We start from the raw sequence: 14205 nt of genomic DNA on the forward strand, positions 1-14205 counted from the left end.
TAAAAAAGTCTATCTCGGGGCCAGAGTGATAGCATAGCGGGTAGGGTGTTTGCCTTGCATGCGGCCGACCCGGGTTCAATCCCGGCATCCCATATGGTCCCCCAAGCACTGCCAGGAGTAATTCCTGAGTGCAAAGCCAGGATTAACCCCTGAGCGTCACTGGGTTTGACCCAAAAAAAAGCAAAAAAAAAAAGTCTATCTCAAAGAATATTCCATATTATAATTAATTCACTCATTCATCCATTCATTTATTCAGCAGGTAGATAATGTGGCCCTATTGTGTGCAGGGTATTAGGACAGACACAAAGATTATAATGCTGGTCTCTAGATGGTCAACATCATGAAATTCGAAAAATCCATTGTAAAATACTGTGACAATTATTATTTGAAGGCAAGTCCTGCATTCTTGTTTGTTTGTTTGCTTGGGGGCCACACTCGGCAATACTCAGAGGTCACTCCTGATTTTGCATTCAGGGATCACTACTGGTGTATTTGGAGGATTATATGGGATGCCAGGGATTGAACCCGAGTTGACTGCATGCAAGGAAAGAACCTTACCAGCTGTACTATCTGAAACTTAATGCTATATGAAAAAGTTACATGCATAAAATTAAATTTTAAAAAGCAACTTAAGAAAGAAAAATAGGAGGGCTCAAGGTACTGATATTTTGAGTCTACAGTGTGGTACTCATTTAAGGTCTTGGCAGTCAAAAGCACCCAACTTATTATTCACTGTCTTCTGTTCTCCTTCTGCTAAGAAGGTCTATATTCATTTAAAAATACCCATTTGATGGACAGTAGGTATTGCTTGTTGTTGGGTGTTTCACTTACTCCCTAAACTTTCATATTATGTACATTTTAATAACTTAGAAGCAGAATAACAGTACAATAGCAAAGCATGACAAAGATAACATTTATTAGTGATGTGTAACAAGTATGGAAATTTTATATAATTTATATAAATACTTTGTAGGAGAGAGGTGGCAAACAAATGATGACATTAGAAAAATGTGCACATTAAGTTTGTCAATGATCTTACAATCTGACACATCAGATACATGCATGTATATACATATATCTTGTAGATTAGTTCGCATAATATGACCCAGGAATAAGTTGTGGAACTATCTACAATAATCCTAACCCCCCCTCCCAAATTTTTGGTATCCTGCTATCACAGTCATGTCAATTTTGCTTTTTTTGGTATAGGTGTGTGTGTGTGTGTGTGTGTGTGTGCATGCAAGTTTGTGTCATTTCAATTTTGCTTGCATGTGTGTGTGTGTGTGTACGTGTGTGTGTGTATTTGTACATGTGCATGTGCAGTGGCAGGGATTTACCTCAAGGTCTCATATGTATGAAGCATATATTCTACCACTGATCTATATTCCCAGCCATTATAATGTATTTTAAATTTTATTTCAAGCACTTTTGAAAATCATAAAAGGCTGTAGTCAGGGTTCTGAGCCTCATTTTGCTTTTCAGTGGAATGAAAGCTCAGTGCTACTGTGCTCTGTCTGCTTTTTCTAAGTTAAAAAAAAATGAGTGAGTCCCATTAGCCTCAAGTATATCTATGAGGGCTGGTCTGGCCCAGTCATCTCTGGATCCACATGAGTTTTCTGTTGGCTTCTTTCTATTGGAAAGGAGTTGGTTTATCTCACATGGAGCTTGACAGATCCACTTAACTAACAAATATTTCATTACTGTAGATAAAGCAGGTTTCCTTTTATAGACACAACAAAACAGAAAATGAAGAGTCTTTGAACGTCAAGTGGAAGATGTTTTTTAAGCCTTAGAGTTGACATTTTAGAGTTGAGCTACTCAAAAAGAGAACTCATCAGAGAAGTCTCAAGTCAAATTTCAGTATATTGTGAAGTATTTGTATGAAAGACAGGTTTGATTCTGGACTGCAAACTGTGTCATTTCCTACAATATATTTTCACGCAATTGCACTAATATATAAAATAATGAGTGTAATGTGATAAAATCTACAATGTCAAACTATTATCTGATTTCTTAAAGCTACAGAAATCTTCATGTGTATCAAACACCACAAAAAAGCAAGTCAACCTGAAGCCATATCCTGAGCTTACTTTGATTCAAAGTTTACAGTGAAAGAAAAGACAGATATAACTGACCTCACATGACCACAGAAAATGCATAGGACTCAGGGGTAAATACTAATAGTTCATTATCTGGGTATATTCATTTGTGGGTGGTCATGCTTTGCTGGTGTTTGCTTCATGGAGGAACCCATTACATCTTCCTCAGTGGGTGCTTCGCTTCACGTCCTGGAGAAAGGGATCATTCTGAGGACAGTTGGTGTGGCAACTGCAGGACCGTATCTGCATCACTGATTTCTGGATGACATCTCCTGAGAAGCACTCAAAGTCTACAGCCACGGTTCTGGTGCTGTGAGGGGTACAGCAGCGGCCGTCAGTACACGTGCCACAGAACCTGGGCTTGTAGGTTTCCACGCTCGTGCAGTTGTCAAAATGCAGGTGGATGGATTTGGGTGACTTAACAGTGCGTTGACACTTTTTTCCCTTCTAAGAAAGAAGAAAAAAAAAAAGCATGTATGAGATGACTTCTGCTCCTTCAACTAATCATTAATTAGAGGTAGGGGTAAGTTGCCGGTTGTTACTTATATACCCACTGCCTCTTTTTTTTGGCCTGAAGGACATTAATTTTGCTTGGGCAATGTGCTCAAAGAGTAAAATGTGTTCCCCTGGAATTCCTGGGTGCTTGGGATGGCCTTGTAACAAATTTCTGTTAAGTGATTCATAAGGTAAAGAATTCTTGGAAATTCTTGGTCCTTCAGACACAGGCAGCTCTTTACTGCCTCAGTATTCATCTTTCTTCCTCCCAGAAATGAGGAAACTGGGCCAAACCATGTCTAATCTTCTGATTTGAGAAATAAGTCCAAGGTTAAAGCATAGGTACAAGAAACTTTTTATCCAAGCCATTGTAATGGGGATTGTTTGTTGTTTTTAGCCAAAAGAGTTTTTAGGTGCTATAAATAGGGCAAAATATGGCATCTTTGCAAAATTATAATGTTTCCACTATTTTTCAGATGTTAAGTCAAGCTTAATAATAAGTAGAGTGTTTATTTAAATTTTGGATTCAATGTTATATTATTAATAGTTACTGAGGGATCTCACTATGGATGATTTAATGAGGAATTGATGATATTTAATACCCACTTAAGTTTCTTCATCTTTCTTTGTACAGTCTGCAGCTTATAGATGAACAAGACTTTAAATTCTCTTATGCCAATGGCTCTCAAAGTTTGACAGACCTGGTAGATGTTCATCCCAATAATTTGTCTTTTTAGCACATTTCTAGATAATAATATTGCTTTGTGGAACGCATTCTGAAAAGCACCATTTCATTCTTGGCAATAAGGATGTAATAATTATCACATTAATATTTCTCTAGGTGGTAAACAAATTTCTAGAGTCTCTGTGAAACATGTATCTGCATTAAATAAATGGATATTGAAAAATATATCCTAATATTAAGTTAAGTACAGCTTACAAGAGCAAATAAGGGAAAATGCTAAAGTAAAAAGGGAAAAGTGAAGTTTTAGAGGCATGTCATGAGAAGTCTTATTTAAAAAGGAAGTTACGATGTCCTTGACAATATTTAAAACTTTTTGTTTCTTCATTTTTTGTATTTAATGTTTAACATAATATGGTTTACCAATATATACAAATGATTTAAGTGTAGGTGGAGTATATGTGTGCATGCACATGTGCAATATATATTATGTTTATAGATGTGTGTGAATGAGACACAGACTCATTTCTTTTTCTTAAAAAGAAAGAGGGAAATGGAGAAATGGAGACAGAAAAGGGGGAGGATGAAGTTAGGGGAGGAAAGAGTTTTGTGGGTGAGCCTGTGTGATTGAATTATATGTAAGCTAAATTTTTCTTTAAGTGGGGTAGATTTGACTTCTAGCATATGAGTATGAGAATTATGTAATTCTAAGTGTTCCTTCTAAGTTGTCGGTGGAAGCAGACAATTAGTATCACTGTCATCCCATTGCTCATCGATTTGCTCGAGCGAGCACCAGTAACGTCCCCACTGTGAGACTTGTTGTTACTGTTTTTGGCATATTGAATATGCCATGGGTAGCTTGCCAGGCTCTGCTGTGCGGGTGGGATACTCTCGGTAGCTTGCTGGGCTCTCTGAGAGGACAGAGGAATCGAACCCGGGTCAACTGTGTGCAAGGCAAATGCCCTATCTGCTGTGCTATTGCTCCAGCCCGAGTGTAATATTAATAAGAGTATAATATTAATAACATGTTCACATCAATAGGGGTAACTCCATTATAATCTGTTTAGGAAGGCAAGATCTTAGCACAAAAAGACAGAGCACTTGTGTAAGGGCTACATCCCTGGAACCACATGTACTGCTCAACCCTCACTCTACCCCTGGGAATAGAGCAATTTTATTTTTAAAGTTTATTTCCTACTGATAGATGGGATATAAATAACCTTCCAGACAATTATTATGGACCTCAAAAAGTCATGTAGCTAAGCAGTCATAAATTGATATCAAAATACTCTTATTTTGCCAATGAATATGAATTTACATAACATTGCCTAATATGCCCAGAAGATTACAAATTTGTTGTTTTATCCTCTTGATAAAGCTTTGGGGTAGAGAGAGTCAATGGCACGTTGGTATGAGGATAGGAATTGAGACTTAGAGATTTCTTTCTGTTTGTTTGTAAGTGAATGTTACCTGCAATAACATGGTTAGTTCTGATGGGAAGTGAACACTGAAAGCTAAGCTGGCTGCATCCTGACTTCAACCATATGCATTAGATGATAGGGCCTCTGACATAAGTTAGGTTTTCATTGATAGGGACTGTTTTAATTTGGCCTTATGTTTGTGCATAGAAGAGTTCGATTTGGATAGTATTGCATTAGTCTGATCTAGGGTTCCAGTAATAAGGCATGTAAGGTCATCAGGAATCAATCAGTGCTTTTGATCTGTAAGCCTTGCGCTCAGCACTAACACAGAATTGATATAATTCCAGGAAAAAAAAATAAAAAGGAAAGATGTGCTATTTTATTTGGCAGTTATTGTCTTATGCTGGGAAATGTATTATTCCCACTTGGCTTTTAAAAGCTTGCAAATAATTCCCATATACCCATTTATTGATTCATCAGCAATTGTTTGTGAAGTGTATGATGTCACGTGGGACAGTGGGGTCCACCTAGTAGAACTGAGATTTGCTAAACCGTTCTCAATAGGATAAATTAATAGTTATCTGGCCCTTCCCTCTTTACCTGTGGACCCTCCTGTTGAATATTTCATATATATTGAAGAAAGAGAGAGAGAGAGAGAGAGAGAGAGAGAGAGAGAGAGAGAGAGAGAGAGAAGGCATGAACTTTTGGAATTTTTCAGCCTTTTCTCTGAACTCCTAGCTAGAATTGACCTCTGGGTTTACTAGTGTAACGATGATTTTGTAAAGCCAGTTTCCAATGAAATAAGAAATGCCCCCTCTGTGATGGGTTTCTTCCTTCAGGCTCTCACCTTAAGTTTGGGTTGTTTGTAGTCATGTCCACAGGGTCGCACCATGCAGAGCCGAATCTGTTTCAGCATCTCACACTGTGCATTCTTGTTGGAGATCCGGGTGGAGATGCCCATGCCACAGCTTGTGGAACATGCGCTCCACTCTGTGGTCTGCTCAATGCAGTTGAAGCTGGTTTCAGAGACGGTGACTTTCACAGTGTCTTCTGACCTGTAGGCTGAATAAATGGACAAAAAAAAAAATGAGGAAAATAGTAGAGTGGACGAGTTGGTCCTTTCAGTTCTCATAGGGAAGGCCTCATTCAATTCTGCCCCTGTTAAACTGAGGTGCTTTCAAGAGAAGGAACAGAATCTCCAAGAATCCCAGAAGGAAGCATCAGGCCTGGCACATTGTGAGCTTTCAAGAATTCCTTGTGCAGGGGCTGGAGTGATAGCACAGCAGGTAGGGCATTTGCCTTGCACATGGCTGACCCGGGTTCGATTCCCAGCATCCCATATGGTCCCCTGAGCACTGCCAGGGGTAATTCCTGAGTGCAGAGCCAGGAGTAACCCTTGTGCATCCCCAGATGTGACCCAAAAAGAAAAAAAAATCAAGAATTTCTTGTGCAATGACTTTCCAACTTTTCTGAAGACACTTAGAAGAACAGCAGAACTTCCATAACATATGATTTGTGTGGGGGTGGGGGGGCGGTGTTGGTGGTGATGGTGGGAGGCAGGGACCACACTTGGCTGTGCTCGGGACTTATTTCTGAATCTGTGCTTAGGGATCACTCCTGGCAGTGCTCAGCAGGCTCTGTTTTATGCCAGAATCAAACCTGGGTCGACCAAATGCAAAACAATTGCTTACTATTGTACTATCTCTCTGACTCTCAACATGTGATCTTGCACAGAAAGTGGATCACAGTAAAATTTTAATTGCATGAGTAAGTAGAACCTACTGTCAATATACTGATGAAGCCATCCCATGCCTGAGGGGTGAAATGGGTTGGCTGATGGGATCGTGGCCTCTAGACTTTAATTATAAAAAGTTGTGCTTCAACACTTAATATTCATCGTTTCTGGCTCACCTCTTTCACATGATCATCTTCCATATGTAGTGAATGGCTTATAATGATAACTTCAAACAGTAACAAATATTAGAGGGCTGAAGAGAGAGCTCAAAGGGCTGGAGCAAATGCTCTGCATGCGGGAGCCCCAGGCTCGATCCTGGGCATCATATGTTCCCTTGAGCATTGCTGGGGACAACCCCAAAACAAAACAAACAAAAAAAACAATAACCAAAAAAGGGGAAAAGAAGCCCAACAGAGCAAAACAAAAATCTAACCCAACAAATCTCCGTATAAAATATAACAAAATTTAGGTAATTAATGGTTTTAACATATTCTCTACTGGCTCCTAATTTTTTAATTTTTAAAAAGGGTTATTCACTTACTTTGCTTATTTTTGGGGGGTGGGGACAGCACACCTAGCAGTGGGAGATCACATAGGGGACAGGGACAGAACCAGGTTTGTCCATAGGCAAGGCAAGTGCCCTAACTCCTACTCTATCTCTCCAGCCCTGAATTTTTGTTCCTTAAAAGTGATTTACTATAAGGCTGCAGCAATAATGCAACAGTCCTTGCACGTGGTTGACCTGGTTTCTTTACCCAGCCCATATGGTTTCCCAAGCACCACCAGGAGTGATCCCTTGAGTGCAGGGCCATGAGTAAGCCCTGAGCAGGGCTGGGTATGGCCCCCGAACAAAAACAAACAAATGATTTTCTTTATCAAATAAAGAGAATAGCAAAACAAAGGTACTAAAGCAGCACCTGACCTACAGCACTTGAAATGTGACATTTCTCTGTGACACTGTGTCCATGGATGAGCAGTACTCGTAGGAAGGCTGGACTTGAAAGTGTATATAGTCTCTCAAGAGTGCATAGGACTCATAAAGCAGTTATTGTTAAAACTCAGATCTCCTTAATGTTAGTAACACTCCAGGAGAATGGACCAAAATATTAACCCAGAGTTCAGCAAACACAGTTCCATTGTTCAAAGAACCCTTGACCTTATTAAGTTCTCTTTGTGAGACTTTGTGAGACTAGATTTTAATGATTTGGTTAGGATTCAACCATGTGATGTTTTTGATCTCAGAGAGTAATCTGGAATCCACAGGTGAATTCCAGTTAAGGTCAGTTTCCTGAGGCAGAACCCAAACCTATGCTCCCTGTTTGCCCTTAGCTTTGTTGTGGTTAACCTCAGGTAGCCTGGATTCTCACCTGGAAGAGTGAGGAAATCTGGAAAGGTATCATTTGAGTCACAGACCCACTTTTCACAGCACTCCCCGGGCACTTTAACTTTTCTTGGAACTGGGCATTCAGGGCCAGGCATTAGCACGTCCTCGTCACAGCGGGGTACACAGGCCACCTGTCCATCTTGGCAGGTACACTGGAACTGGCAATTTGGCTGGAAAGTCACTCCACTTTGATAAATGATCCCAGCAAACACACAGTTATCTCCTTCTACCACTAGGATATGAGGGAAACAGCAGAGAGAGAGAAGGGGAAAGGAAAAACAAACAAACAAAGAAACAAGAACACAATACTTTGAAAAAGCTACATAGGATTTTCTCCAAATCATTCATTTCCTTGTTGAGACCACCTGGTTCCTTATCCATCCCCAGGAGACAAAGGTCCTCAGAGAGGCGTCACCCAGCAAAGAGAGGAACCTTCAAGACCACTCAGTACTGCCACTGACTATGCACGTGGAAAGGGTGCACAGCTGTGAGGCGACAACCCCAACTGTTGTTCCTAATGATGAAGTCACCCAGCAGGAGTCTCCCTAGGTTCTCTTACACCAGCAGCTCCGAATAAATAAGAATGAAAAGTGCATTTCCTATTCTCCCAATAGCTTTGGGGAGGGGACTAGGATTCCCAGGTATTCCAGGCCCCTGGGTGATCACTGCTCAGAAGAGAGCAAATGCCTCTTCCCTGCTTCCCTACTCATCTAGGAAGGGCCGCTTCCAAGTAAGTGGATTGATCCTGGGTTGGTTAAGCTTCAGCAGCTTGGCTTGACTGGGTGCCTGCAGTTTGTTTCCGTTCTCAGTCCTGACACGGGTGACAGAGTCCTGAGTGGGCCGGGGACTGCTTTGGCCTTAATGAGACAACGGCAGGCTTGAGAACAAACCTGTCGGGCCATGCCTGGGAACTGAGTGAGTACACGTTATGTTTCATCGGCCCCACGCACTATGTCAGGATTCAACGCTCTGAACTGCTCTGTTCCGGTCTCTCCAGAGTCTTATCTACCGGTGCATGCGTCCACCTCTAGTGGGGCAGGTTTCCTCTCACCTCTGGTGCTCCCCAACGCCCATGTGTCCTCAAACCAGGTGCATCACAACACCAAGCATTTCGTAAAACGTCTCTCTTGCATCATCATCATCATCATCATCATCATCATCATCATCATCATCATCATCATCATCATCATCATCATCATTATCATCATCATCACCACCACCACCACCATACCTTTCTGGTAGAGGCAGAAGAGCGCCAAGGCAAGAAGGGAGGGCAGCTCCAGCAGCCCGTGAAAGAAGGGAAGGGGAGGTCAAGGATCCGAAGGGGCAGTCTTACCCATGCAGATGCCAGTTCGGTTGCTGGGGTCGGCGCTGCGATCACAGAAGAGGCCGCTGCCCTCCTGACACGGGTACAGGTCCGAGCAGCTCTCGCCGCGCTGGCGGGCGCACACCAAACAGCACGAGCAATGGTCCCGGAGCACCGGCACCCCGGGTGCGCAGACGGGCTTCTCGGGACACGAGGCCGGGCACGGAGTGGCACAGTGCTCAGTCCCAGCCACCTGGGGGCGGGCGACACAAGGGAGGGAAAGAAAAACGAAAAAGAGAGACCTCGATAGGGACCGTCCTACGAAGAGCGCTTCCTCCCCCTCATTCCCGCTCCCATCACTCCCGGGCAAAGTAACCAGGGACCCGGCCGGAGCGCGCCTACCTGTCCCAGGAGGTGGAGGAGCAGGACTGCCAGGCAGAGACGCATGCTCTTGGCACTCTGCATGCTCAGGCTTTCCCCGCCCGCGGCTCTGTGCAGAAGGAGCGTGTCCAACTCTGCCGCGCGGCCACGCTGCTCTCTCCGCTCCGCACTCCAGCCCCGCGCCACCAGGCGCAGGTTTTATAGCGCGCTCCAGGGACGCGCACAAGCCGGTTGGCTGCAGCGCCGGGAGGAGCGGGGGATCGACTGGGTGGGGAATGGAATGAACCCCCGGGGTTGCCATAGCAATTGGCCCGGGGCGCGTCTCTCCTTAGGGCGCGGCGCAGGGGCCTGCGTGTGCCTGTGTGTGGCGACTGGCGTTCCCCAGGGCGCCGGGTGGGGTTGGGTGGAGTCCCGGGGCCAAGACTCGGGGCGCTCTGCAGCGCGTGGGAAGGAAACGCCCGTTTCCTCCTGGAAGCTGTTTCGCCTCTACCCCTTTCCACCCCCCACCCCCCCGCCTCCTTCAAGGCCCTCCAGGGGGCCAGGCACCGCCACTCCCCACCTCTCTGTTTTCTCCGCCCTGGCCCTGCGGAGCTGGGCTGCAAACCCGGGGCTCCCCGACCTGGATGTCTGAAGTTTGGGGCCATCTGTTGGCGATTGGCTAGCGGCCCGGGGGGTTAGTCATAAGGAAAGCACGTGCAAGTTTGTCACCGTTTGGGGCACCCTTTGAATGTGTCGAGAAAGGAGGGGTGGGGGTTAGAGAAAGAAAGGGAGTGGTGAGGGACCCAGAAAGAATCGCGCCGTTACCAATGAACCACATTTTGGGCCTCTAATTACTCTAAGCTCCCACGGATTCAGACACCCCGCAACTCCGTAAGATGAGTAAAAATAAAAGCGAAACAGAATAAAAAGAAAAGTTCGGAGCCGGGGGGTGGAGATGGGGTAAAAAAAAAAAACAAACTACCCTACCCCCCAGCCCCGGCCCGGGGCCCGGGTAGAGAGAGATAAACTTTGGAAAACCCGCGGAATCCTGCAGAACATCTTTCTGCACAGCTCCAAATCCAAGCGCCTCTGGCACCTCTGCAAGTTTTCAGCACAGCCAGCCAGAGAGACCAGGGGTGTGAGGGAATGAGTGGGGAGGCAGGTAGGTACCTCACGTGACTGAGTCTCCAGCAAATCATACCATTCTCCCACAAGGCACCCGTTTTTTCAAAAAAAGAAAAAAAAAGAGAAAGCAAAGAAAAGAAAAGCAAAGAAAAGAAAAGCAAAGAAAAGAAAAGCAAAGCAAAGCAAAGAAAAGAAAAGAAAAGAAAAGAAAAGAAAAGAAAAGAAAAGAAGAGAAAAGAAAAGAAAAGAAGGGTCATCTCTCATGGGGACTTGATCAGTTTTATTGCTCCAAAAGGTGATATTGCTGGATGGGTTGAGAAACACATACTCCCTTGTACTTCAGCTTTGCTGCTGCCTCTGGGATCACTCTGCCCAGCGCCTTTGAGAATAGCCCTGTTGGAAAGACACTTTATAAGAAAAATTATATGGCTTGTGATGTAAGGCGAGACCCTCAAAAGAAACAAATTGCTTTTACATCATCCATCTGCAGCCTGGGAGAAATCAAAGGTGGCTTGTGTAAGGGATTGGGTCTCCCCCTCTCCCCTCCTTCACACACTTAAGTCATTGCAAGACCCCTTTAGGGCTTTTCATGAAGCTGCTTAAAACTGCCATGACATCACTTACTTCCAAGCCTACAATAATTCTGTTCCTTTCCAGTGCACCAGACTGAGTTGTATCAATCAATGTTGGCGGGGCGGGGGGGTGCGGGGGAGCTTGAACAGTGAGTCTGTGCAGTCTCTAAGATGTTCCTCTGTTCTCCGCTGTTACACTTCATGGATTGTCTGGTCTCCTAGTTTCCCAGAGTATTTAAGAAACACGGAACCAATGTCCAAGGACTTACATATACTCTTTGTGAGGGTGGTGAAGGTTCATTGGTAGAAAGCACTCTGAGGTATTTGAATGAGAACTGGCTTAGCAAATTTGTTTTTTTTTTGGGGGGGGTGATATATTGGGCTTACACCTAGTGGTATGCAGGCAGTACTTACTCCTGGTTGTAGAATGACTCTGGGGTCACTATTGGCAGGGCTTCAGGGACCACTGGGGTGCCGGGAATTGAACTCAGTTCAGCTGTGTGTAAAATATGTGTCTTACCTGCTGTACTATTTCTCTGGTCCCAAAGGCTTAGTGAAACCTTAATAGGGAACATCTAGAAGCATAAATGTTAGAGAGGCAAGAATACTGGCTGAGTTCTCAAAATGTGAGTGGACAGAATCTGGAAAAATGGGCAGCACCAAGTTGGGTGTGTGTGAGATGAAAGATAAAATTGCCACAAAAGAATGAAAACATCCAGAAGACATCAAACGTGAGTTGCAACTCAGGCAAGCGTTAGAAACCACGCTGGAACTGGTTTTGACAAGAGCACTGTGTTGGATGATGATGATGTGCTCATTCACACAGTAACGGAGGGGAGTGGTGCCAGCTGGCCTCAGAGGCGATGAGGAGCCAGGTCACCTTCTTCCATTTCTCTCTTTCCCCATGGCTTCTCAGTATGCCAACTTTACTGTGCTCCACCAAAGACCAGCTCCTTCCATATATCAGGAAGTGTTACACTTAAATTTTTTTCTCATCTCTGTATTATCCTGTAGGATAACATTGGTTTGTTCTTTCTGCCTTGCTGCAAGGAGCTTGGGTTTATTGGGTTACTCCCATCACAGTGCTCCCATTCCTCTGTGTTTATTTGTAACTTCTTTCTTTGTGCTCAATAACTTGTAAGTATTGTTTTTCTCTTCTCCTTAAGTCCTTTGCATAGTTAATTCAGAGCACCGTCCTTTTTCTATGGACACAGGAAGACAATGCTATGCTTTTGTAACTTGGGAGTTAATTGACTCTGAATGATAGTTTCATCCTAGACATCTGTTCTCTAACTTAAGCCTCAGTTGCCCTTACTTCCTAGGACCCCAAAAGCAGGGTCCCGATGAGGGACTGGATGAACTCAGGGCAAGGCAAGCGATGAGCTATGTGCTACCCTGGCATCGAAATGGGCCTGGCCAAAGTGCCATGATGCTTAACTATAAGTTAAGAGCATGGTTATGGACAAATTCTGTCATGATCAAAGAGTAATAACTAGATTTGGACCCTACTAGGGTTAGAAAAGATTAATCTGGCCTGAGTACTATAGTCAGAGTCTGTGGCAAGAAGTTCCCAGGAGAACCGCCTTACAAGCCTCAATGTATCTCTTACTGTGTCCATACAAAAATAACTACTATTAAGATGTTAATTAAGGTGTTAATCAAGTTATTGGACTAAGTAAAAGAGGAACACCCTTTGGTGGTATTTCTGCCCTTGAGCCTGATGGACAGTCAGGAAGGGCTTTCTAATGTTGATTTTGCTACTGACTGGGTGTAGTATCTACCCTGAGTGCTGGGGAGTTGGAGAGAGAGAGAGAGAGAGAGAGAGAGAGAGAGAGAGAGAGAGAGAGAGAGAGAGAGACAGAGACAGAGACAGAGACAGAGACAGAGACAGAGACAGAGACAGGCAGGCAGACAGATAGACAGACAGACAGACAGGCAGGCAGGCAGACAGACAGACAGCAAGATGGAGCATGGAGAGACTAGCAAGGGGGACAGAGGGAGAGGAATGTAGAAGAATACAGGAGCAGGCAGGTGGAGAGAGAGAGCCCAGTTTGTGAGTTGGAGCGCGTGGAGAGATGAGCAGAAGAGACAGTAAGGAGACGGGAATGAGGGGCAGTGTGAGACTAGAATGGGGAGTTTAGAGAGACTGGAGCAGGCGTGTAGGGAGAATGGAATAAATGGTAACTGACCATCAACCAACTTGACCCTCGTTTCCTCCTCCATCTGACCTATGGCACTGGCCGCCCCAGCTGGGTGAGCGGCCCGAGACCACCCAACCCGGGCGGCGAGGGGGAGAGCCGCCAGGACCTTCTCTAGCTGCCTGGAGATTATATGTTATCCAATCTCTTATTTTTTTTTAATTTATTTATTTTTAATTAGAGAATCACCGTGAGGGTACAGTTACAGATTTATACACTTTTGTGCTTATACTTCCCTCATACAAAGTTCGGGAACCCATCCCTTCACCAGTGCCCATTCTCCACCACCCGTAAACCCAGCGTCCCTCCCACCCTCCCCAATCCCATCTCCCCCCCACCCCACCCTGCCACTGTGGCAAGGCATTCCCTTCTGTTCTCTCTCTCTAATTAGCTGTTGTGGTTTGCAATAAAGGTGTTGAGTGGCCGCTGTGCTCAGTCTCTAGCCCTCATTCAGCCCGCAACTCCCTTCCCCCACATGGCCTTCGACTACAATGTAGTTGGTGATCGCTTCTCTGAGTTGACCTTTCCCCGGAACGTGAGGCCAGCCTCGAAGCCATGGAGTCAACCTCCTGGTACTTATTTCTACAGTTCTTGGGTGATAGTCTCCCACTCTGTTATTCTATATACCATAGATGAGTGCAATCTTTCTATGTCTGTCTCTCTCTTTCTGACTCATTTCACTCAGCATGAAACTTTTCATGCCCATCCACTTAACTACAAAATTCTTGACCTCCTTTTTTCTAACAGCTGCATAGTATTCCATTGTATAGATGTACCAAAGTTTCCTCAACCAGTCATCCGTTCTGGGGCATTCGGGTTTTTTCCAGA

At 44.4% G+C, this 14205-nt stretch overlaps 1 protein-coding gene across 1 annotated transcript; it reads right to left on the reverse strand.

Moving 5' to 3' along the window:
* Window positions 1-925: 925 nt before the first annotated feature.
* On the reverse strand, window positions 926-9697 carry CCN3 (cellular communication network factor 3). Its single transcript, XM_004607769.2, has 5 exons — window positions 9525-9697; window positions 9153-9375; window positions 7800-8048; window positions 5545-5759; window positions 926-2546 (listed from the first exon to the last, which is right to left on the reverse strand). Exons 1-5 carry the CDS (start codon window positions 9585-9587, stop codon window positions 2265-2267), a joined length of 1032 nt encoding a protein of 343 aa, XP_004607826.2. The 5' UTR covers window positions 9588-9697; the 3' UTR covers window positions 926-2264.
* Window positions 9698-14205: the final 4508 nt, after the last annotated feature.

The sequence above is a fragment of the Sorex araneus genome, chromosome 2 (assembly GCF_027595985.1).
Source record: "Sorex araneus isolate mSorAra2 chromosome 2, mSorAra2.pri, whole genome shotgun sequence".
Classification (NCBI taxonomy): domain Eukaryota; kingdom Metazoa; phylum Chordata; class Mammalia; order Eulipotyphla; family Soricidae; genus Sorex; species Sorex araneus.

What these genes read in the sequence shown, in the direction of transcription:
- CCN3 (XM_004607769.2), bottom strand. Translation starts at nt 9,587, where the DNA reads ATGCAGAGTGCCAAGAGCATGCGTCTCTGCCTGGCAGTCCTGCTCCTC. An exon ending in TCCTCCACCTCCTGGGACAG is followed by an intron (nt 9,376 to 9,524) that starts GTAGGCGCGCTC and finishes GCCCGCCCCCAG; the next exon opens with GTGGCTGGGACTGAGCACTG. An exon ending in AGATTTCCTCACTCTTCCAG is followed by an intron (nt 5,760 to 7,799) that starts GTGAGAATCCAG and finishes CCATTTATTCAG; the next exon opens with CCTACAGGTCAGAAGACACT.